Consider the following 24,367-nt stretch of genomic DNA (forward strand, 5'->3'; position numbering starts at 1 on the left):
CCTGTGGTGCTTCACATCAGCAGGAGACAGAAACACCACCACCCCAATACAAAACAGGGCAGTAAAGCATAAACACAAGAGAGAATTAGAATTAGAACAAGATAGAATTAGGCCATTCAGCATTGAGTTTCTTCCATCATTCCTTTATGGATGACTTCAAAGTTCAACATAAATATTATTATCAAAGTACAGATATGTCACCATTTACAACCCTGAGATTTATCTTCTTGTGGGCATACTCAGCAAATCTACAGAATAGTAACTATAACAAGATCAATGAAAGATCAACCAGAGTGCAGAAGACAACAAACTGTCCAAATGCAAGTATAAATACATAGCAATAAATAATGAGAACATGAGATGGAGATAAAGAGTCCTTAAAGTGAGATCATTGGTTGTGGGAAATATCTCGATGGGGCAAGTGAATGTAGTCATCCCCTCTTACTCAAGAGCCTGATGGTTGAGGGGTAGTAACTGTTCTTGAACCTGGTGGTGCAAGTCCTGAGGCACCTGTACCTTCCACCTGACAGCAGTAGCAAGGAAAGAGCACGGCCTGGGTGGTGAGGATCTCTGATGATGGATGCTGCTTTCCTTTGACAGCATTTCACGTAGATGTGCTCAGTGGTTGGGAGGGCTTTGCCTATGGTGTACTGAGCCGAACCCACTACCTTTTGTGGGATTTTCTGCTCAAGGGTGTCGGTGTTTCCAGACCAGGCCGTAACACAGAAATCTGTCAACGTTTCCTCGCAACCCCATTCTCTTGTCTTCTCCCCGTAACCTTTGTTGGCCTGACTAATCAGGAACCTATCAACCCCTGCTTTAAATATACCCATTGGGCTTGGAGTATTGTGTGTAATTGGGATGTAGAGACCGTGGAGAGGGTGTAAAAGAAGCTTTCTGGAATGATGCCTGGATTTGAGGGTATGAGTTGTAAGGAGAGGTTGGATATTAAAAGGTTAACCCTTTCTCAGCCTCTTCCCAGACTGCCTATCATGGGCACACACTGATGTCTGTGGAGTAGTCTGCCCCCTAGTGCACCAGATAATTATAAACACAAGAGATTCTGCAGATCCGGAGCAGCACATACTTTATTGTCGCCAAACAATTGATACTAGAACGTACAATCATCACAGCGATATTTGATTCTGCGCTTCCCACTCCCTGGATTACAAATATTAAATATTAAAAATAGTAAAAATTAGTAAATATTAGAAATTTAAATTATAAATCATAAATAGAAAATAGAAAAATGGAAAGTAAGGTAGTGCAAAAAAACCGAGAGGCAGGTCCGGATATTTGGAGGGTTCGGCCCAGATCCGGGTCAGGATCCATTCAACAGTCTTATCACAGTTGGAAAGAAGCTGTTCCCAAATCTGGCCGTATGAGTCTTCAATCTCCTGAGCCTTCTCCCAGAGGGAAGAGGGACGAAAAGTGTGTTGGCTGGGTGGGTCATGTCCTTGATTATCCTAGCAGCACTGCTCCTACAGCGTGCAGTGTAAAGTGATACATACAAAATGCAGGAGGAACTCGGCAGGTCAGACAGGCATCTATGGAGAGGAATAAACGGTTGGTGTTTCCGACTGAGCCACAGATGCTGCCTGACCTGTTGAGTTCCTCAGCATTTTGTGTGTGTTTCGCTGAATAATTATACCAGCTAAAAAAATGTTTGGATCACAAGTTATCCACAGTAAAACCTGAGGCACTCTCCAGGCTGAGGAACATCTTTGAAGGGCAGCGCAGATTCTGTAGAAAGTACATGGCAATAGTAGAGAGGAGAGAAATAAACAGTCAATGCTTCAGCCCGAGGTCCTTCATCAGCACTGGAAAGGAAGGGAGTAGAAGCCAGAATAGGAGGGTGGGGGAGGGGGAGGGAGACAAGCTAGAAGGTGATTGGTGAAGGAGGGAGGGAGGATGAAGAACAAAGTTGGGAGGTGATAAGTAGAAAAGGTAAAGAGCTCAAGAAGAAGGAATCTGAGAGGAGAGCATAGTGGGCCATGGGAGAAAGGGAAGGAGGGGACCCGGGGCGGCTGATTTGCAGGTGAGGAGCAGAGATAAGAAGCCAGAGTAATTAACAGAAGAGGGAGGGAGGGAAAAGTTACTGGAAGGAGAAATCAATATTCATACCATCAGTTTGGAGGCTATGCAGGCGGAAGGTATTGCTCCTCCATCCTGAGAGTGGCCTCATCATGGTAAAAGAGGAGGCTGTGGACCGACATGTTGGAACGGGAATGGGGATAGAAATTAAAGTGCTTGGCCACCAGAAAACTCCACTTTTTGTGCTCGACAAGGTGGTCCCTTTATTTACGTCAGCCCTCACCAATGTAGAGGTGACTGCAGTTGGATATTTTCTGTTTTAATTTGCAACAATCAGCTCAATCCTGAAATGACTGATCTCCTCATGATTTGTCAGACAAAGGCATAAAATAAATCTGGGCGAGATTCTGATTCATGAGTGCTGCTTTGTTATTAGGTACACTTGTAATGGAAATATCTAATCAGCCAATCACGTGGCAGCAACTCAATGCATAAAAGCATGCAGACATGGTCAAGAGGTTCTGTTGTTGTCCACACCAAACATCAGAATGGGGAAGAAACGTGATCTAAGTGACTTTGATTGAGGAATGTTTGCTGATGCCAGACAAGTTGATTTGAGTATCTCAGTAACTGCTGATCTCCTGGGGTTTGCACACACAATAGTCTTTACAGCTTACAGAGGATGGTGCGAAAAACAAAGAACATCCAGTGAGCAGAAGATTTGTGGGTGAAAACACCTTGTTAATGAGAGCGATCTGAGGAGAATGGCCAGACCGGCTCAAGCTGACGTCACCTTGCCATTCATGACTTCAACTACTTCCCTAATGGATTCTCGGACTGTGGCATTGTAAATTGTTTCTGAAGGTTCACAGCCAACAGCTGCAGTTCCAAACAAGCAGTACACTTTGCTGAAGGCTGCTGTCCTGTAGACCGCCCTGATATTTCAACACATCTTTCAAAACATCTAACTACATACTATTCCAGTTTGTGAGGGGGTTTTCCTTTTGAAGCAACCAGCAATCTATCCAAAACAGGAATCTTAAATCAAACAAAGGTAATGACTCAGAAATCAATGCCAAGTCCTCTTACCTCTCAGGTAACATAACCACATTAAGGACATCTAGGTGAGTCCACACTTCTCTGCAAGTCTGTCGGGTTACCTACTACATCCGGTGCTGCTGGTGCAGCCTCCTCTACTTTGGTGAGACCCGATGTAGATTGGGGGCTGCTTTGTTGAGCACCTGCACTCAATCCACAATGAGCAGGATTTCCCCAAGGCCAACCATTTTAATTCTGATCCCCATTCCCATTCTGACCATAATGAGGCCACACTCAGGTTGGAGGAGCAACACCTTATATTCCATCTGGATAGCCTCCAACCTGATAGCATGAAAATCAATTTCTCCAACTTTCCACTCCCTCTTCTCTCCTCTTCCATTCCTCATTCTGTCTCCCCTCTTACCCCTTCTCTTCTCCTCACCTGCCTATCACCTCCCTCTGGTGCCCCTCCTCCTTACCCTTCTCCCATGGTCCACTCTCCTCTCCTTCTTCAGCCCTTCACCTTTTCCACCTATCACCTCCCAGCTTCTTACTTCATCCACTCCCTCTAGTTTGTATTCCTTCCCCTCACCCTCTTTCTTATTCTGGAACCTTCCCCCTTCTTTTCCAGTTCCGATGAAGGGTCTCGGGCTGAAATGTCAACTGCTTATTCCCCTTCATAGCTGCTGCCTAATTTGCTGGGTTCCTCCAGCATTTTGTGTGTGCTGCTCTAGATTCTAACATCTGCTGAATCTCTTGTTTTATGATATTCATTCTTTCTGACTTAGACACCCCAGTCTTTTAATCTCACAAGACTTCAGAAACACACAAAAACATTCTCCAACTCTCTTTGTTTGTGAATAAGAAAGAAAACTTTTGTTTTTTAAGTGACACCGTTCACCATGCCCAAAACACTATACAGTCACTGAAGCACTTGTTGAAGTGGTTACTGTTGCTTCATAAGACATACAGTAGCCAGTCCCCACAGATCAAGTAACAGCCCACAACAGCACATGCAAAATGCTGGAGCAACTCAGGTCAGGCAGCATTTATGGTGAGGAGTGAACAGATGACATTTTGGGCCGAGATCCTTCTTCAGGACTGGAAGGGAAGGGGGAAGATGCCAGAATAAAAGGGTGGGGCGGAGGGGAAGAAGAGTAGATGGAAGGTGATAGGTGAAGCCGGGTGGGTGGGGAAGGTAAAGGACTGGAGAAGAAGGAATCTGATAGGAAAGGAGAGTGGACCATAGGAGAAAAGAGGGGAGGAAGGGCTCCAGGGGGAGGTGAAAGGAGGTTAGAAGAGGTAAGAAATCAGGGTGGGAATTGAAGAAGAGCGAAGGCGGAGGGGATGAATTTCTGAAAGGAGAAAACGATGTTTATGCAGTCAGGTTGGAGGCTACCTAGGTGGAATATGACAGGTTGTACCTCCAACCTGAGAGTGTCCTCGATGTGGCAAAAGAGGAGGCCAGGGACAGACATGCAGGGTTGGAATGGGCATTGGAATTAAACAGCAACCAGGATAGCCAGCAAGAAGGTAATGGCCAGTCAAGAGGCTCTGTTGTAAATACTGCTGGTGAGGAATTGGTACTGGCAAGGACACCCCTAAACAAGATCACAAGAGATCATCTCAACATCTCATTCCTCATCCGTCATTGTCACCAGAGCCCAGCATAAGACTTTAATGCTCAGATTGAGGAACCATTGGCCCCACGACCTTCAGAGTTTAACCCACTGAACCAAGACTGAGATCTATTATTGTGATATGACAACAGTGTTTAACCCTGTGGGTGGGATCAAACCAAAATACACCATCCACCCAGTCTGTCATCCCGTGCAGACTGTTAACACACTGAGAAACTTTCATTAACGCCACAGACGCCTGACGCTAAAAAAAAAAGTAAAAGGCAGACGTTTCATACAGCGATTGCCCATTCTCCCTGGTGTATTTCTGAACAGAACCACAAAACGATTCAAAATCATCCTAAACGCAGCTGAGAATTCATTCTTACCTGGCTGAAAGCAGCCTTTACTCCTGAGAACATCCGCTATGGACGCGCCAAAAATGAACTGGACGTTCTGCAGGAAGCCCTGCGGACAAGACAATAACATCATTAACTCCTTACCAGGAAGTCGTTCTCAGAACAGGTCTGCAGTCTCAATAGAGGCGATTACGTGGGATTATTGGCGACATCCTGGGCGCCGACTAGATTGTTGGTAATGTGATCGCGGGACGCGGCTTTATCACTAGCGATTGGCGATTAGGTCCCAATGACATACCTTGAAGTTCTTTCCCGGCGTGAGTCCTTTCGCCACGTAGAGCCTGCTGTTAGTTGAGGTCAATTGCTCGTAAAACGGGTCGTCAAGGATGAAGCTATCAGCAAGTTCACAGCCCACGTACAGGTTGGCATTCTCTCCGCTCACATGGATGGTGATGTTCTTCCACTGGGAATCAGCGATGTCCACATCCTGGAAGGAGACCAGGTTCTGGGACCTCTCCACCGTGTACTGGAAGTCCAGCGTGTTGGCCAGTCCGTTGGAGATGATCTCCAGCTGCCGCTTGTAACCCGGACCCTCGATGGACAGTAATGTCCCCTGGCTGTTCCGGTCCTGTCTAACGCTGGCCCAGAGGATGAAGCCCTCGTGGTACTGCATGAGCCTCACGATCTCCCCGAACTTCTCCCCGGAGGCTGCCGGTATCTGGTCGAACCGGCTGAACCGGAAAGCCGGGTTGTTGCGGTCGGGGCCTCGAAAGAGCTTCACTCCAGCCGTGTGTCTGTTCACGTTGCTGATGGCGAACAGGTCGTAGGTAACCTCCTCTTCGGAGACATCATCTAGGGAGCACATTACACAGTGAGAGTCAGCCAGCAGCTGGCCAGCCCGGCGGCTGAGACGGGGCACGGCGCCGCAGCCCAAAGACTGGGGCTCTTTACTTACCGACAGACTGTGCCCCGGTTCCCATCGCCAGCATCCAAAGCAGCAGCCAACGCAACTCTTCTCTCGGCATCATCAGCCCTACAACAGAGCACAACCGTCTTGAAAAACCGCATCCAAACCCACTCCAACCTCTTTTCCCACTTACACCGAAACCTCTGCACTTGAGTGAAGCAAATTCTGAATTTAACACAAACGGTGAGCAGTTTCCCAAGAAAGAAAGTTAAATGTTTTAACTTAATACAGATCAATGGAAATTAATTGTTTTTATTGCAAGTTTTTCTCTGCGCGTCTACGTTGCAATCGATTTAAAACGTCTCTCACCCAGTATTTGAAATCGGTGTTCGATATAGTAAGTAATCTGTTGACGGGGAACTGTGTTTGTGTGTGTGTGTGTGTGTGTCGCTGGCTAACCTGTCTCTCTTTCTCGCTCCCTCTCGCACTCACTGGGCACGTCAGCCGTCGCTCTAACCAGCAGCCCAGGAGTAGCTGGGCTTCACCGCGATCCGCTCTTTATATACCCTCCTGTGGGGGCTGTCAATCATCCAGGAAGTCGGAGGGGGGGTGGTGGTGGTGGAAGTGGTGCCACTATGCCTCGAGAGAAGTTACATAATCCTCACACCCGCCTTGTTCCGCAACCGGACAGCGTCCCTCTGCGGTGCCGGCTGCGGAACCTCGCCAAAATTCTGGGACACCCCCCCCCCCGCGTCCCCGTCCCCGTCCCCGTGACGGCTCCCTCCGCGCCACAGCCCTCCTCCTTCGCTTCTCCCCCCCCCCCCGCACCCCACATCTTTGCCGAAATCAGGGCCGCCAGGACAGGAGGAGTCAGTCTCCAGCCCTCGCGTGTGAAGGAACCTGACATCAATGTGACTATTGTAAATTAATAACAAATCGCAAAGGATTGTGCGGAATTCTGAGATTTACCACGTGGAGAGAGAGAGAGAGAGAAAGAAAGACAGTGGGGGGGGGGAGGAAGAGAGAGAGAATCAAAGAGTGAAATAAAACCCACCCATTCACCAACTAACATAAACATTTAATGGATATATTACATATACAGAGCTAGATTAATAGGAACATTCATCGTGGCAGTGTTAATCCACAGTGTCAAATTTCCCGGGATTATTTTGTCCAGGGTTACAGTAAAGAGCGGATTATTTAGAAAGTGTGTGTTTAAAAGTGAATATTGGCAGTCGTGACTTCTCAAAAGTATTGAAACAGTTCGGTGGTTCTAGAGAAGCGGCCTGTCACCAAACAACGGTAGTTCTGAAGTTGCCGCGGAGAGCGCGTTCGCTGGCACTGGGTGGGATGAAGGTGGCGACGGCCAAACCCGGCAATAGGTTCTCGTTCTCTATACTGCTTTAACCGGATTTCTTCAATATAAAACTCCAGCTTCGAGCAAAGTGTGCGGCGTGCAGTTCAGGCGCAACCAGGTTTAAGAGGAGACGGGGCTGGAAGAAGTGGTAAATAGCTATCCCTTCTCTCTCCGACAGCAGCGCGACGGCCTCTGGGTTGAGTGAGTTAACATCCGCGCCGAATGAACTCCTCCCGCCGAGTATGACATTAGCATAGACCGGAGTAATACCTGCGCCGATTTAACCCTGGTACTGGATTAAACACTGAATTAACTCAAACTGGATTAATATCTCGACTGGATTAGCCCATTGGGGAGATTAGGTCTCCTGATTTAACAACTGCAGGATTAAATAGATTAACATATACTGGTTAAATAGATTAACTCGTCCACTGGATTACCACTCCCAGGTTAACATGCAGAGGATCTGTTGAATTAACCTTTCACCAGATTTATTTCTGGTTAATATTCATGGGATTAACCCATTTGGTGGACTAACATCCACTGGATTAGTATAGGCAGTAAATTAATGACTGGTTAAAATTAGCCTCCTCCACTAGACTGGACATCAGCACTGGAATAATGTCCACTGGATAAAGCTCGCTCACTTGATATTTCCACTGGATCAATGCCTCCCCTGAATTAAACAGCACTACTGGATTAACCACAGCATCATAACTGATTCAACATCACCACTAGGTTAACATCCACTAGTTTAATCTTCATTAGACAGACATCCCACTGAATTAATCATCACTGAATTCAAACATATGCTGGCATTAAACTGGACACTGCATTAATACCTATTGGAACAATTCTTGCACTGGTTCTATGCATTCACTTGGTTTACATCTTCACTGGATTAGCACGCAGTGAATTATCTTGGGTGGATTTGTTCATGTACTGGTTAATATCTCCACTGCGCTTGCATCTTCACTGCATTAATTCCTACTTGATAATTCTCTCCAGTGGACTGATTCATCTACTGGTTAATACCTCCACTCCGTTGACACCTTCACTGGATAAACACCAATTGAATTAGCATTTACTGGACAGGAATCTTCACGAAACACACACAAAGGAATGTTACATGGAATGAAATATTCCCAGTCCTGTTCTAGCTGCTATTATACTTAAAGGAACTCCTCCTGCCTCTGCATTTCACATTTATGTCAAATTACTTGGAACCAATCAGAAGACATGTGAATAAATTAATGAGATAGAAATTCAGTTGAAAATCATTCGAAAGATGTGTACTCAGTTGGTTGATGGTTGGATTGAGTTGTTCCCCGATCTTGGCAATTTACTTGCAAATGTTTCATCACCATACACACAGTGTGTCCTCCGAATGCTTGGCCTTTACATACTTTTCAATCAGCTGATTGGTTCTGCAGCATTTCGAAGCACGTGGATCATAAACGAGTACAGTACAGGAACAAGCTCTCCAACCCACAAAAATTATTAATTAAATGTAACTATAACTAAATTAATCCCTCCTGCCCACCCACACAGTGTCCACATCCTTCCATTCCCTGCCGATTCAAGAACTTCTTAAGCACTCTGTCATGATGCCTCCACCATCACTCTGGGCACCCACCCTCTCTGAGTAAAATCTTGCCCAATGCACCTCCTTTGAACTCACCTGAAGTGAATGCCCTCAAATGCACCTAAATACTCTTTACATGTCATGGAAGTACCTGTTTGCGTCACCCGCTCCGAATGTGCATTCTCGATCTGAACCACATTCGTAGAACACAGAACACAGTTCAGCACAGGAATAGGCCCTTTGGCTCACAACGTTGTACCAAACCAGCTAAAAAGTAAATTTTAAAAAACAGAAAACTAATCCCTCCTACCTAAAAAATGTCCATATCCCTCCATCTTCAATGCCTGACCTCTGGTATTAGACATTTCTCCCCTGGGAGAAAGATACTCCTTGTCTACTGTACCTCTGCCTCTCATAATCTTATGAACCTCCAACAGATCTCCCCTCAGCCTCCGTCGCTCCAGCGAAAATGACTCATGTTTGTCCAGTCTCTCATGATAACAACACACCCTCTAAACCAGGCAGCATCCTGATAAACCTCGTCTGCACCATCTCTAGTGAAAAAAATTCTTCTTCAAATTCCCTTCAAATCTCATGCCCCCTTCTTTAAACTGGAGTAGATGTAGAACGAAATTTGTATATTCAGAATCAGGTACAATGTCACTGGCATATGTTGTGAAATATGTTATTTAAGGGGAGACTGGGTGGCTACAGGTGTGAAAATGGATATGACGTTATCCTGATGGATGAGGGGAGGAAGAGTGTGAGACAAATGGATTGTTTCTGCCTTGTGACTATTATATGATCCCAGTCTACGCAGAATTCATAAGAAGGGAAAGCCAGTGTGCATACAGAATTAAAATCAAGTTTATTATCATGAATCAGCTTTAGTCACCATAACCAGTTACATGTACTAGGAGCTTGCTGTGGTGTGTTGCCACGGCATGCAACAAAAAACAACATTCAACAATGATAAAGAATAAAGAATTATATAAAAATAAAATTAAAATACAGGTATGGAATAAAAGTGCTGAAATAGCAGCATGTATTTACAATGTAAACAGGTGGTTTAAGTGTCTACTGTGCAGTGCAGTGACTGAGTAACAGATAGGAGGGCTTGGGGGGCGTAACTATAATGGTTGATCAGATTAACCTACTGGAGGAAGAAATCCTTAAGATTGTGTGAAGTTTTTGCATTAACAGCCCAGCAGCACTTTCCAGAAACGAGCTTTTGGAAAAGGCAGTTTGCAAGATAAGTAGTGTCCGCAATGATTTTTCTTGTCCACTTCTTTGTCCTGGACACATGCAAGACCTTCAGTGATGGTACTGAGATATGGCACGAAAATACTTTTCCCAGGGGAGATATGGCACAAAAACAGCAGTGTGCGTAAAAATTACCACAAGTTACAATAAATAAACCAGTGCAGAAGAGGAATAGTGAGGATCGAGGACTGTCAGAAATCTGATGGCAGAGGTGAAGAAGTTGATGCTAAAATATCGAGTGTGTTTCTTTAGGCTCCTATACCACCTTCCCGATTGCAGTAATAAGAAGTTCAAACTTAAAAGCAAATTTATTTTCAAAGTACATACATGTCACCATATCAAACCCTGAGATTTGTTTTCTTGTGGGCATACACTGTAAATCCAAGTCCCATAACAGAATCAATGAAAGACCACACCCAACAGGACAGACAAACAACCAGTGTGCAAAGACAACAAACTGTGCAAATAAAAAGAAAAAAATCAAACAAAATAATAAATAAGCAATAAATATCCAGATCATGAAATGAACAGTCCTTGAAAGTGAGTCCATAGGTTATTGGAACAGTTCAGTGATGGGGCCAGTGAAATTGAGTGAAGTTATCCCCTCCAGTTCAAAAGTCTGATGAGTGAGGGGTAATAATTGCTTCCAAAACCTGGAGGTATTAGTCCTGAGGCTCCTGTACCTTCATCCTGATGACAGCAGTGAGAAGAGAGCATGGCCTGGATTGTGGGGGTCCTTGATGATAGATGCTGCTTTCCTATGACAATGCTCTGTGTAGATGTGCGCCATGGTGGGGAGGACTTTACCGTGATAAACTGGACCAAGAAGAGGGCATATCCTGCATGGTGATAGCCCTTACTGGTGGGTGCCTCTTCGTTAAGGCACCATCTTTAGAGGGTGTTCTCGACAGTGGGGAGGCTGTGCCTGTAATAAATCACCCTCCCTCACCACCTTTGAGATCCTCCCCTGGTTGTTTTTCAGCTATGATTATACATTCCAGAACAGACTGGGCCTGTGCATCATAAACTCATTGAAATGAGTCACAGCTGATTAATCAAGTTTCTTGTCAGAGCCCAGTTGCATCTTTCAGGAAGTTTTGGTCATTTGACTTCACAAACAATAACACAGGAACAACTTTAATGGGAACATGATGGTGATGACTTGTCTGATGATCAAATAGGAAAATGGGAGCCATTCCATTTACAGATCCCATTTTCTGTTTTTCGATCAACCCAAAGATGATTTATGCTGAGTGTCTGAGATATTTAGCAATAAAATAACATAATAGTTCCAGCCATTTGTAGCTTCCTCAAAGAACATTCTTTGGTATGCCACAAGTCTCACTTTTTGAGACAGGTTCATTAATTTTAAATCCTCCAATTCACAGTTTCTCAATCACTAATATCTACAACTCAATGGCCATTTTATTAGACATCTCCTGTACCTAATGCAGACATCCAGTAGCAGCAGTTCTGTGGGCAAAAACACCTTGTTAATGAGAGAGGTCAGAGGAGAATGGCCAAGCATTAGCGTTACCCTAATGCTTCAAGCTGACAGAAAGGTGACAGTAACTCAAATAACCACGCACAACACATCAAACTTTATACTTTATTGTTGCCAAACAATTGATACTAGAGCGTACAATCATCACAGCGATACTTGATTCTGCTCTTCGTGGTCCCTGGAGTACAAATCGATAGTAAATATTAAAAATTTAAATTATAAATCATAAATGGAAAATAGAAAAGGGAAAGTAAGGTAGTGCAAAAAAACCGAGAGGCAGGTCCAGATATTTGGAGGGTTCGGCCCAGATCTGGGTCAGGATCCGTTCAGCAGTCTTGTCACAGTTGGAAAGAAGCTATTCCCAAATCTGGCCGTATGAGTCTTCAAGCTCCTGAACCTTCTCCCAGAGGGAAGAGGGACGAAAACTGTGTTGGTTGGGTGGGTCGTGTCCTTGATTATCCTGGCAGCACTGCTCCGACAGCGTGCGGTGTAAAGTGAGTCCAAGGATGGAAAATTGGTTTGTGTGATGTGCTGGGCTGTGTTCACGATCTTCTGCTTCTTCCGGTCTTGAAGTGGTTGGGCTTCTGGCAATCCAAGCAGCTTCCCTGATGATCCACAGAGCATTAGAGCTTCACTGCCTGGCCTGCCTTTCCACAGTGTGAACACCAGCACATTACACGCGGTTTCAAAACATCCCTGTGATCCATTTTCCAGATGAGACAACAAGTTACAGCTGAGGCAGAGGTGTGGTGCATAGTTGTCATGTTACTAGATAAGTATTCAGAGGCCCGGGTCAGAGATCTGTAGATGTACGTTCAAACCCCTTTACAGTGGCTAGGAATTCAAGGAAGTGTGAAAGTTTGAAGTACACTCAGTGACCACTTTATTAGGTACACCTGCTTGATAATGCAACTATCTAATCAGCCAATCATGTGGCAGCAACTCAATGCCTAAAACCATAGAGACATGGTCAGGGGGTTCAATTGTTGTTCAGACCAAATATCAAAATGGGGAAGAAACGTGTTCCAAGTGACTTTGACAGTGGAATGATTGTTGGTGCCAGACGGGGTGGTTTGAGTATCTCAGAAACTGCTGATCTCCTAGGATTTACACATAGAACAGCCTCTAGAGTTTACAGAGAATGTTGTACAAACAAAAAAAAATCTTGGGCCTCTATACCCACTTCTGCAGCTGGATCCTTGACTTTGTCATCAGGAGACCACAGTCAGTGCAGATCAGAAATAACATCTCCTCCTCACTGACAATCAACACTGGCATCAGGTCCTTAAAGATGTATGCTTATCCCACTGCTCTACTCTCTCTACAGCCACCACGGTCTGGCTAGACGCAGCTCAAACTCTGTCTATGACATTACTGATGACACAACCATTGCTGGCAGAACTTCAGATGGTGACGAGGACACATCCAGGAGTGGTATAGATCAGCTGGTTGAGTTGTTTCACAGCAACAGCTTTTCACTCAGCATTAGTAAGACCAAGGAATTGATTGTGGGCTTCAGGAAGGGGAAATCAAGGGAACACACACCATTCCTCATCGAAGGATCAGCAGTGGAAAGAGTGAGCAGTTTCAAGTTCCTGGGTGTCAACATCTCCGAGGATCTATTCTGGGCCCAGCATTTTGATGCAATTGCAAGGAAGGCATAGCAGTGGCCATATTTCATGAGCAGTTTGAGGAGACTAAGTATGTCACTAAGACGCTCCCAAATTCCTACAGAAGTACCATGGACAGCATTCTGACCAGTTGCATCAACGTCTGGAAGCACCACTGCACAGGATCGGAAAAAGCTGCAGAAAGTTGCAAACTTAGCCAATTCCATCATGGATACTAGCTTCCCCAGTTTCAAGGACTCCTTCAAAAGATGATGTCTCAGAAAGGTGGTATCCCATCATTAAGGACCCCCATCACTCAGGACATGTCCTTTTCTCATTACTACCATGAAGGAGGAGGTAAAGGAGCCTGAAAGCACACTCAATGTTTTAAGAACAGCTCCTTCCCCTCCACGATCAGATTTCTGGATGGACAATGAACCCAGATACACCACCTAACTACTTTTTTCTCTCTTTTTGCACTACTCACTTAATTTTTTTATATACAGTGGATTCTGGTTATATGAGCCATCAGCTAATCGGGAAAACCACTTGTTTGGGCAAACTTTTAAACACCAAAAACGAATCGAGGAAAAGTGGTTGCTGAACAGTTTCTGACTAGCGTCAGATGCATGCACTGGTGTGGCTGTGCTTAAAATTAATAGCTTTAATGTAGCATCAGTTGAATGTGCTTATGTTCAAAAAGCAGTGATTTTTGTCACTGATAGTTAGTGAGAAATTAGCAGTAAGATAATTCTGAACTCTGTTGCTTACTGTGGTTTCAAGCATTCAGGCTTGGAGATGCCAGAAACGACTGGGAGTGAAAATAAAACAATTTCACTACTGCAACAAGTTCGGGACTACAAAGAATTTGAAGGTATCAGCAATCATCTTGAATGTTACAATGAAAATGAAGATTTGAAGGATGTGATCGTCAATAGCATTGTATGAAGGCAGTCCATTATTGTACACAAGAAGTCTGCGCTGATTTTGTCCATTTGCAGTCAATTAAAGATTGTGGCAGCGTACACTGAATGCCTTCATTGATAACTATTAGGTACCAATACAGTTTTATAGCACTGTAGTAATATTGATAATGATCTAATTTGTTCTATATTTCACTTAAATATGTAATTTTTTACTTAGTTGAACACTACTTTGTCTTTTTTATATCTTTCCAACAGTTCCCATGAAACTGGCCAGTTGCAGCAGCTTCTTATTTGGGCCAAAAAGTACTGGTCCCAATGTGCCTCAATTAACTGTAATCCACTGTATGTATTTTCCCATTTGTAATTTATAGTTTTTTTCTTATCATGTATTGCAAGTTACTGCTGCCGCCAAACAACATAATTCCTGATGTATACCAGTGATATTAAACCTGATTCAGATTCTGAACACATCGAACCTTAAAGTGGATGGGTAACAGCAGTGGAAGACCACAAATGTCACTCGCTGGCCACTTTATTAGGTACAGGAGGTGGATCATAAAGTGGCCACTGAGTATAAAAAGCTGGCCATTGATGGTGAACATGCATCAACCTGAAAAAAACAGCTACTTCAGAGACACAGAAAATCTGCGCACACAAAATTCCAAAGGAACTCAGCAGGTCAGGCAGCATCCATGGAAAAGAATAACAGGCGATATCTTGAACTGAAACAAAGGAACATAGAAAAACTGCACCACAATACAGGCCCTTCGGCGCACAATGCTGTGCCAAACATGTACTTACTTTAGAAATTACCTAGGGTTACCCATAGCCCTCTATTTTTCAAAGCTCTATGTACCTATCCAGTGGTCTCTTAAAAGACCCTATCATATCTGCCTCTACCACCATTGCCAGCAGCCCATTCCACGCTCTCTTTCACTCTCTGTGTAAAAAAATTACCCTTGACATCTCCTCTGTACCTACTTCCAAGCATCTTAAAATTGTGCCTTCTCATGTTAACCATTTCAGCCCTGGGAAAAGGTCTCTGACTATCCACACGATCAATGCCTCTCATCATCTTATACACCTCTATCAGGTCACCTCTTATCCTCCACCGCTCCAAGGAGAAAAGACCAAGTTCACTCAATCTATTCTCATAGGGCATGCTCCCCAATCCAGGCAACATTCTTGTAATCTCCTCTGCACCCTTTCTATAGTTTCCACATCCTTCCTGTAGTGAGGTGACCAGAACTGAGCACAGTTCTCCAAGTAGGTTCTGACCAGGGTCCTATATAGCTGTAGCATTACCTCTCGGCTCCTAAACTCAATCCCACAACTGATGAAGGCCAATGGATTGGATGCCTTCTTAACCACAGAGTCAACCTATGCAGCAGCTTTGAGTGTCCTATGGACTCGGACACCAAGATCCCTCTGATCCTCCACACTGCCAAGAGTCTTGCCATTAATGCTATATTCTGCCATCATATTTGACCTCCCAAAATGAACCATCTCACACTTATCTGGGTTGAACTCCATCCGCCACTTCTCAGCCCAGTTTTGCATCCTATGGATTTCCTGCTGTAGCCTCTGACCGCCCTCCTCTGAAACTCTTTATCAGGACATCAATTCCCTCCAGTCTCTGTAAGGAGTTTCGTGCAATCTCCCCATACCTATGTGGGTTTCCTTGTGGTGCTCTGGTTTCCTCCTAAAGAAAATACACCTCTTCCTCTCTGAGCCTAGACCTTGCTGAATTCTGAGGCAGCATAACCACTTTCAAAGTAACTCATGATGCATTTACAACATGGTCAGTGTAACGCTTTACAGAGCCAGCAGCCAGCCTTCAATCCCTGCCACTCACTGTAAGGAGTTTGCACTTTCTCCTTTGCTCCAGGTGCTCCAAGTTCCTCCCACATTCCAAAGACATACGGATTACTAAATTGCGGGCATGCTCTGTTGGCACCAGAAGCATGGTAACACTTACAGGCTGCCCCCAGCACATATTCGGGCTCTATTGGTCAGTGATGTGGTTCACTGCGTGTTTCGATGTTTCAATGAAAATGCGACAAATCAAGCTAATCTTGAAAGGAAAGGAAAGGGCTTAAGGAACCAGTAAAGAGTACCTTCGTGGCCATTTCCCTCAACAACATGTATATCACTTTGGATACGATTGGGGGTGGAGAGGGGATTGACCCAACAGAGGAAAGTCACAGTGGTCGAGTCTCTGGCACTGAGTCTGCCTCTGTGACTCAGAAGGGAAGGGGGAAGAAGAGGCATGCTGTAGTGATAGGAGATTCATTAGTTGGGAGAACAGACAGGAGGTTCTGTGGGAGAGAACGAGATTCCCTGATGGTATTTTGCCTCCCAGATGCCAGGGTACGGGATGTCTCAGATCGAGTCTTAAGTGGGAGAGTGAACAGCCAGAGGTCGTGGTCCATGGTAGAGCAGACTCGATGGGCTGAAGAGCCTCATTCTACTCCCCTGCCTTATGAGCTTATCGTTGTGAAGTAGAATTCACTAAGCGTCCACTAACAGGGAATGTGAATTGGGATTAGACCATGGTGAAGTTAGTTCTACCTTACTGATAAAGTGTTGTTGCAATAGTTAACCTGCTCAGTATGAGAGGAACCTTCAGTTCAGATATTTAGTGCGTGTACTTGGCTGAGGAGCCAATGGTGCAAAGCAAGCTTTGGTCGGTAATTGATCGAACAACTCCAAGTCAGTCTGGGGCAGCACGGTAGTTTAGCAGCCAGTGTGATGCTAATACATTGCCAGTGATCTGGGTCCAATACTGTCACTGTCTGTAAGGAGTTTTTTGTACGTTTTCCCTCATCCATGGGATTATGGAGTAGCACAGTAGAGTCCTGGTTCACGTACCACTATTACAGAACCAATGATCCAGCTTTAACTCCCACCAATTTCTGCAAGGAGATTGTACGTTCTCCCCGTGACCGTGTGGGTTTCCTCCGGGTGCTCTGGTTCCATTCCAAAGACGTACGGGTTAGTAGGTTAATAGGTCACGTGGGTGTAATTAGCTAGCGTAGGCTTGTTGGGTCAGGAGGGCCTGTAATCGTGCTGTATCTCTGAATTAAAATCAAAATAGGAGTCCTCCTCTCCCCTACCACCCCCAAACACCTCCACATCCAGGAAAGAGCAAAGCATGCTTGCACAAGGACACATAGGTGGAGCTTATTGGTGACTCTGAGAAAATGCACAGTCGACAGTACTGCCAGAAGATATTTCCTGATACCCATTCCAGACCCTAGATCATATATCACAACCAAGGTAGTCTATGAGCCTCTGGGTGCAATATATGACATATTTTTTCTAATTTATAACAAAAAAAGTTCCATTACATTAAATTAAACAGGACCAGGCGTTTAAGTCTCTGTAAGAGCTAGTCACCTACTCCCTTTTAGTCATGCATTCACACAGCACCAAAACAGGTCCACGACATACAGCATGGAAACAGGCCCTTCAGCCCAACTAGTCCATGCTAACCAAGACTCCCATCTAAGCTACTATGTTTAGCCCATACCCCTCTACACCAGCAGTTCCCAAACTTGTTCAGGTTACCATGTCCTTGGCTCCCAGACCACATCCCCAGTGTTCCCTCGCTCCCTTTCTGGCCATTCCATAAAAACTATAAAGAGTTTTGATTTGCAGTGCTCAGGTAAAGAAAATAGGGCAAGCAGGATCAAGGCAGTTACAAATAATTTCAAAAACTAATCATATCTATTTAAAGCTATAAATAAAATTATTTCTTTATTTAATTGCAGCAAAAACATTTGTCTACATTTTAGAGAGTATAGTCCAACTGTTCACTACTTCACTGTTTTTCTCCTTTCAATGAGATGGATGGGTTTGGTGCAGTGATATCAGCTTCTCAACACCAGGCTGAATATCACTCAGAAGGGGTCTCAGACCCCCATGTTCAGTAGTTTGCAGTCTGTTTTGTTGCTTTGGAAGAAGTTGAGTGACCGCAGTGAAACTGCCCTCCACTAAATATGATGCTGGAAAGGCAATAAAGAACATCTTGACCTTTTCCACCATGCAGGACAGCATTCAGAGATATCTTTCTGTAGCTAAAAGTCTTGATATGATTTTTTGAACCTTGGTTTCAGCTCAGTCATTTTATTGTGAGATTAGTTCTTCCTTCGTCCTTCCTGTTAATTCTCCATTACAAGTGTTCAGGAATGGATTTATTAGTCTGGAATTTGGATCAAGAGAAGATCCTGAAATCTGTCTGGCATGTCTTTATGCAGCTCACCCAGGTGGACACAGTATACTTGAAGATCATCATCTGGTATTTTCTTTCTCTTCCAACTCAGAGAAGCTCGGAAAATGGAAAAACATCGCAATTGCCAATGTTGCACTTAAAAAGGGTTAGACAGAAATGTGGATAAGATTGACATCTTGTCTTTGTAATTAAATATTGATTTAATGAAACTTTGTCAATAATTATGACAAATAAGCAATGTCATGCTTAACGTTCTTGAGTTGGTGATCACTGAATGAAGCATCTGAGTTTTCAAAGAACTTTATCAGTTTCAAAAAGTGCATTAAGTTGCCTCAGGCAGTTTCCTTTTGAGAGCCATCTGACATCTGTGTGCTACAGCAAGCATTCAAACTGTTCATCGTTCTCCATACAAAGCTATTAAAATAGTCGAGAATTAAGAACATGGGACTTGATTTGATTTGCTGCTGTGAGAACAGTATTTAATGATTTGTGCAGCCGATCAATTGGGTATTTTGTGACAAGATGTTGCCTGTGAATCATACAGTGAATGGTAAATATGCTAGTTTCATCTTTTTTCAAGAAAGTAGTAACCCCACAGTGGTGTCCTGTCATTGACAGTGCCCTAACTGTCGCACAAGGAAGAATTTTGGTGAGTGAAATGTCCTTCTCTTTGAAACATTGCTCAACGACATGAAATATTGACTCTCCCTTCATACTTGTTTCTTGACCCCTTGCAAATACCAACTCTTATACCATGTTTTCATGCTTTATGAAGCAAACATAACCAAGAAACAAAGATTCATTGCCCGGCAAAGCTGACTTATCAAACTGCAGAGCAAATTCTGTTGTGCTAAGTATGTTGCACAATGTGTCTTCCACATTCTCAGACATTTCATCTATTCATCTTTGAACAGAGTTGTCACTGAGCGGAATTGCTTTAATTATTTGGTCTGATGTCTTATGCAAAACTGCACTCAGAACCTCCCTTACTGCTGGTAAAATTAGTTCTTCTCCAATTGTATGGGACTTTCCAGATTCAATGAGTAATAAGATGTTGAATGAAGCAAGCAAACTGTTGTGTTCTTTACACGTACTGTGGGTTACTAAGAACAAACCATATTCTGGAAGAATTAAAACTAGAACGTTTATTTACAACAGGAAACAGCAAGCACATCTTTAACATACAGTTTCTAGATCATTCTGTCATTTCTGCGCATGCTCCCGACTCCGTCCAGTCACGTTCTTAAACATGACAGGTGTTATCACCACACAAACCATCAACGTTTTGTTGTGAAGCACTGGAAAACATGTTTTCAAGTGATTTCTGTTTCCGAAAGTTTTCACAAAGTGACTGAAGATAAGCCAAGGTCTTGTTTGCTTTATCAGAATGTATTCTCTTCAAAAGTCCAAGGAGCCTGGATGGTTTTCATTGCCTCATTTGAAAAGGCTTCTTAAACACCACAGATACATTTGCTGCTGTTGGTTGCGTGGTGCTAGTATAAATCCACATTTCAGATACTGTACTCCACACTATAATGTCTGCACTTCTTTCTCATTTGGTCTGCTTTGTCATTTTCATAATAGCTTAATGACCACGGTCAATCACCTATTGTGTAGGTATAACCTCAAGTGCTGTGACCAATAAAAGGGAAAGTTATAATGTTATCATAACTCAGGCAAAACCTGAAGGTACAATATCTCAGTTGTGCCGTGGGCTAGAGAAATGCGATCAAGACCATTTGAAAGGGCAGATTCTGAACTTAGCCCCATTGAATACCATATCCTAATTCACTGGGATTGTATCACAGTGTGATTAGAGTATGGGACTCGTACTAGGTAACACTGTACTACAGTAGCGAGCAGCAATAATGCATGGCCCAGGCCTAGAATTAACACAATTTCTTTAGTCCAGATTTCTCATGATATGCCAGGTACAGAAGTGTCAGATTATTCTTCAACAACTGTAACACACTTCAAGCAAAGTCTAAGAGAACAGTGGGTTAGCTAGAAAGATACCTTATTGATCCCAAAAGAAATTACAGTGTCACAGTAGCATTACAAGTGCACAGATATACAAATATCAGAGGTGAAGTAAGAAAGAATAAATAAGTTACCTTAAAAAAAGACATAAAGGATTTCCAGGTTCACACTGATAAGATGGTAGTGCAAGAATCACCATAATATTATACAGTAATGGGTGCACATTCACACTGTCCAGATAAAAAGTGATGGTAGTATTGCACAGTGTGTCCGCGATAGCAGGGTGTGGTAAACAGAGCTAAACAGAGCTTAACAGAGCTTAAACAGAGCTCTGGTAAACAGAAGTTAATAGCAGTCTAACAGGAGGGGGCATCACTTCTCTGGCTATAGGTTAACCCATTATAGAGCCTAACGGCCAAGGGTAAGAATGACCTCATACAGCGCTCTTTGGAGCAGCGCAGTTGTCACAGCAAGAGATGAGGTGATTACATGATCGTTGTAATCAAATATGAGGCACTGCGGATAAAATGCTTATAATAAGTAATTCATTTCTTAAATTAAGCCTGTAATTTGTCAGCTGCCCCCTTGCTACCGAGCACCTCCCCCCACTACTCCTTTATATTTACTGCCCCCCTGAGAAACTTCCACCGCCCCTGGGGCAATATCACCCACTTTAGGAACTGCTGTGGTCCATATTTCCTATTCATTAACCTATCCAAGTATCATTAGATTTTGTTCATGTATCTGCCTCAACCACGTCATTCCACATGAAGGTCACATTCTAAACAATAAAGTTGCTATTAAATCCCTCCACTCTTACCTTAAACTTTAGTTCAACATTCGAGAAATATCTCCTGTTTTCTCCTTCTTCTTCTGCGTACGTTTGCAAATGTAAGGATTTAAGATTAGCTTGATTTGTCACAGGTACAAGGAAACATCGAAACATGCAGTAAAATGCGTTATTTGCATCAAATTAGATCAGTGAGGATTGTGCTGGGGGCAGCTTGCAAGAGGCACCACACTTCTGGCACTAACGTAGCATGCCCACGACTCACTGACCCGAACGTCATTGTCACAGGCAAAATGCACAAACTCCTTACAGTCGTGGCAGGTATTGAACCCCGGTCGCTGGTCCTATCATAGCACTATGCTCAAACGTACACAAATACCCCTCTGCAGCTCATTGTGTTCACTGTGCCCTTTCTATAAAGTGATAAATTCTCACTTGGAAAAAAAAATCATCAAACCTTCCTGAATCACTTGCCAATTATTTCAAATCTGCTTCCTCTGGTTAGCTGGTGACCTTCTCCCTATTGCTCTTTAACCCCAGTGATCATCGAGCATATCAAACAGCCTTCTCTAAAGAAGAAAAACCAAGATTACCTATTCAAGTCACAGCACCTAACCACTTCTAGTCCCAAGCTATGGACCTGACTCCCACCATCCCTCAGTGGGGAAAACGAAGCTTTGAGCTTTCAAGGGGACAATGCTGAAAACACCTTCATTAAGTAGGCAGCTAAACCCCACCAGGTGTGGAACCAAATTGTGCAGATCTCAGTATCAGCAAAATATATAAAGTTGAGCTCATCAGTAACGACGACTCATTGTTACGAAATCTAGTATTTTTGTTTCTTGTGTTCATTGGTATATTAATCTTGGACATGATCCTGTGATCTGAGAGAGGAGCCATTGCAGTCAAGAGCCTAGGTTGGAGATTATAATAGAGTCACAGAGCACTACTACACAGAAACAGGCTCTTCAGTCCATCTGCTCCGTGCCAACCTCGTTTTCTGTCTAGTCCCATCTACCCACACCTGGGCCATAGCCGTCCACACCCTCCTCATCCAAATTTCTCTTAAATGTTGCAATTCCATCCACATTCACTACATCTGCTGGCAGCTCGCTCCACAGTCACACCACCCTCTGAGTGAAGGAGTCCCTCTTAAATATTTCACCTTTCACCCTAAACCCATGGCCTCTAGTTTTAGTCACACCCTATCGATAACCCTTACAATTTTGTATACCTCTGATCTCCCCTCATTCTCTTACACTCTAGGGAATAATGTCCTAACCTATTCAACCTTGTAACTCAGTTCCTCGAGGCCTGGCAATGTAGAAATACAGATCCCTCCAGGTTAGAGCGGAGTTCTGTTCATAGCCCAGACGTTTCTTAAGAGGATAAGATATAGGGGCAGAATTAAGCCATTCAGCCCATCAAGTCTTCTCTGCCATTCAATCAAGGCTGTTTCTTTTCTCAACCCATTGTCCTCCCTTCCAACTGTAATCATTAACCCACTTACTAATCAAAAACCTATCAATCACACCCAGTGACTGGGCCTCCATAGCCCTCCATGGCACTGAATTTCACAATCCACCAGCTGAAGAAATTCCTGTTCATTTCAGTCTCTTTATTCTGAGACTCTGCCGTCTGATCCTAGACGCTCCCACTGATGGAAACATCCATTCAGTACGGGCAAGCGGAAGATGTAATCACAAGCCGAGTTCCCATATGACAGATCTCCTAGCAACCGGCAAACCATTCATCTGGTCTCTCAAATGCTAGTTCGTAGGCGTAGGCTAAACATAAGTCGGGAGCTGATAACTGGGGAAGGCAGTGGCCTCTCTTCTGGGGATGCTCACCATTAAATATAGGACTGTCTAGCACCAGGTCTAGGACAGCCAGACTGGATAATGGCTCCTTCTCTTAGACAGAGAGATTAACGAATACTCTGCCACCACTGAAGACTTGGCACAAGGACAGAGAACTGTTTACTATACATTTTACTGTTTGCCTGTGCAGTACTTTACTACATGCATTTTGAATTATATTTTATTAACTTATTTAAAGTATAATATTTTGGTTTATGCAACTAGTCCTCAACTTCCTAACTGGAAGACCACAACTGGTATGAATTGGAAGTAACATCTCCACCTCGCTGACGATCAGCACTGGTACACATTCCATCAGGGATGTGTGCTTAGCCCAATGCTCTACTTTCTCTCCACCTGATGACTGTATGACAAGACACAGATCAAGTTCCATCTTTAAATTTGCTGATGATACAACCATTGTTGGCAGAACTTCAGATGCTGACAAGAGGGTGTACAGGAGCGAGATATACCAGCTAGCTGAGTGGTGTCACAGCAACAACCTTTCATTCCACATCAATAAGACCAAAGAACTGATTGTGGGCTTCAGAAAGGGTAAGACGAGGGAACATGCATTAGTCTTCATAGAGGGATCAGACGTGGAAAGAGTGAGCAATTTCAAGTTCCTGGGTGTCAATATCTCTGAGGATCTAACCTGCCCCAACATATCAATGCAGCTACAAAGAAGACATGAGACAGTGGCTATATTTCATTAGGAGTCGGAGGAGCTGGTGAATGCAGCAGGTCAGGCAGCATCTCTAGGAAGAAGTACAGTTGACGTTTCAGGCCGAGACCTGAAACGTCGACTGTACCTCTTCCTAGAGATGCTGCCTGGGCTGCTGCGTTCACCAGCAACTTTGATGTGTGTTGCTTGAATTTCCAGCATCTGCAGAATTCCTGTTGTTTGAGGAGTCTGAGGAGATTTGGTTTGTCACTAAAAACACTTGCAAATTTCTGCAGATGTGCTGTGGAGAGCATTCTAACTGGGTGCATCACTGACTGATATGCAGGGGTCGGGGGGGCTCTACTGCACGGGGTTGAAGTAAGCTGCAGAGGGTTCTAAACTTAGTCAGCTCCATCATGGGCATGAGTGTTCATAGTATCCAGGTCCTCTTCAAGGAGCGGTGTCTCAGAAATGCAGCATCCATCATTAACTACCTCCAGCACCCGGGACATGCCCTCTTCCCATTGCTACCATCAGGAAGGAGGTGGAGAAGCCTAAAGGCACCCACTGAGTGATTCTGGAACAGCTTCTTCCCCTCTGCCATCGGATTTCTGAATGAACATTGAATATATATATAT

The 24,367-nt window shown here is 44.0% G+C and overlaps 1 protein-coding gene across 2 annotated transcripts in view; it reads right to left on the bottom strand.

Moving 5' to 3' along the window:
- LOC134350793 (thrombospondin-2-like) overlaps nt 1-6,524 on the bottom strand; it is a 132,845-nt gene extending 126,321 nt beyond the window's left edge. The window contains exons 1-4 of one of the 2 annotated variants that reach the window (XM_063056487.1): nt 6,417-6,524; nt 6,006-6,083; nt 5,349-5,902; nt 5,081-5,159 (exon numbers count right to left, since the gene is read on the bottom strand). In XM_063056487.1, the coding sequence (XP_062912557.1) occupies nt 5,081-5,159; nt 5,349-5,902; nt 6,006-6,078 (706 nt within the window). In that variant the 5' untranslated portion in view covers nt 6,079-6,083; nt 6,417-6,524. Of the gene's footprint in view, nt 1-5,080; nt 5,160-5,348; nt 5,903-6,005; nt 6,084-6,326 lie in introns of both variants that reach the window. The other variant, XM_063056488.1, reaches the window with a different exon arrangement.
- Between the last annotated feature and the right edge of the window lie 17,843 nt (nt 6,525-24,367).

This window comes from Mobula hypostoma, chromosome 8 (genome assembly GCF_963921235.1).
Source record: "Mobula hypostoma chromosome 8, sMobHyp1.1, whole genome shotgun sequence".
Lineage (NCBI taxonomy): Eukaryota > Metazoa > Chordata > Chondrichthyes > Myliobatiformes > Myliobatidae > Mobula > Mobula hypostoma.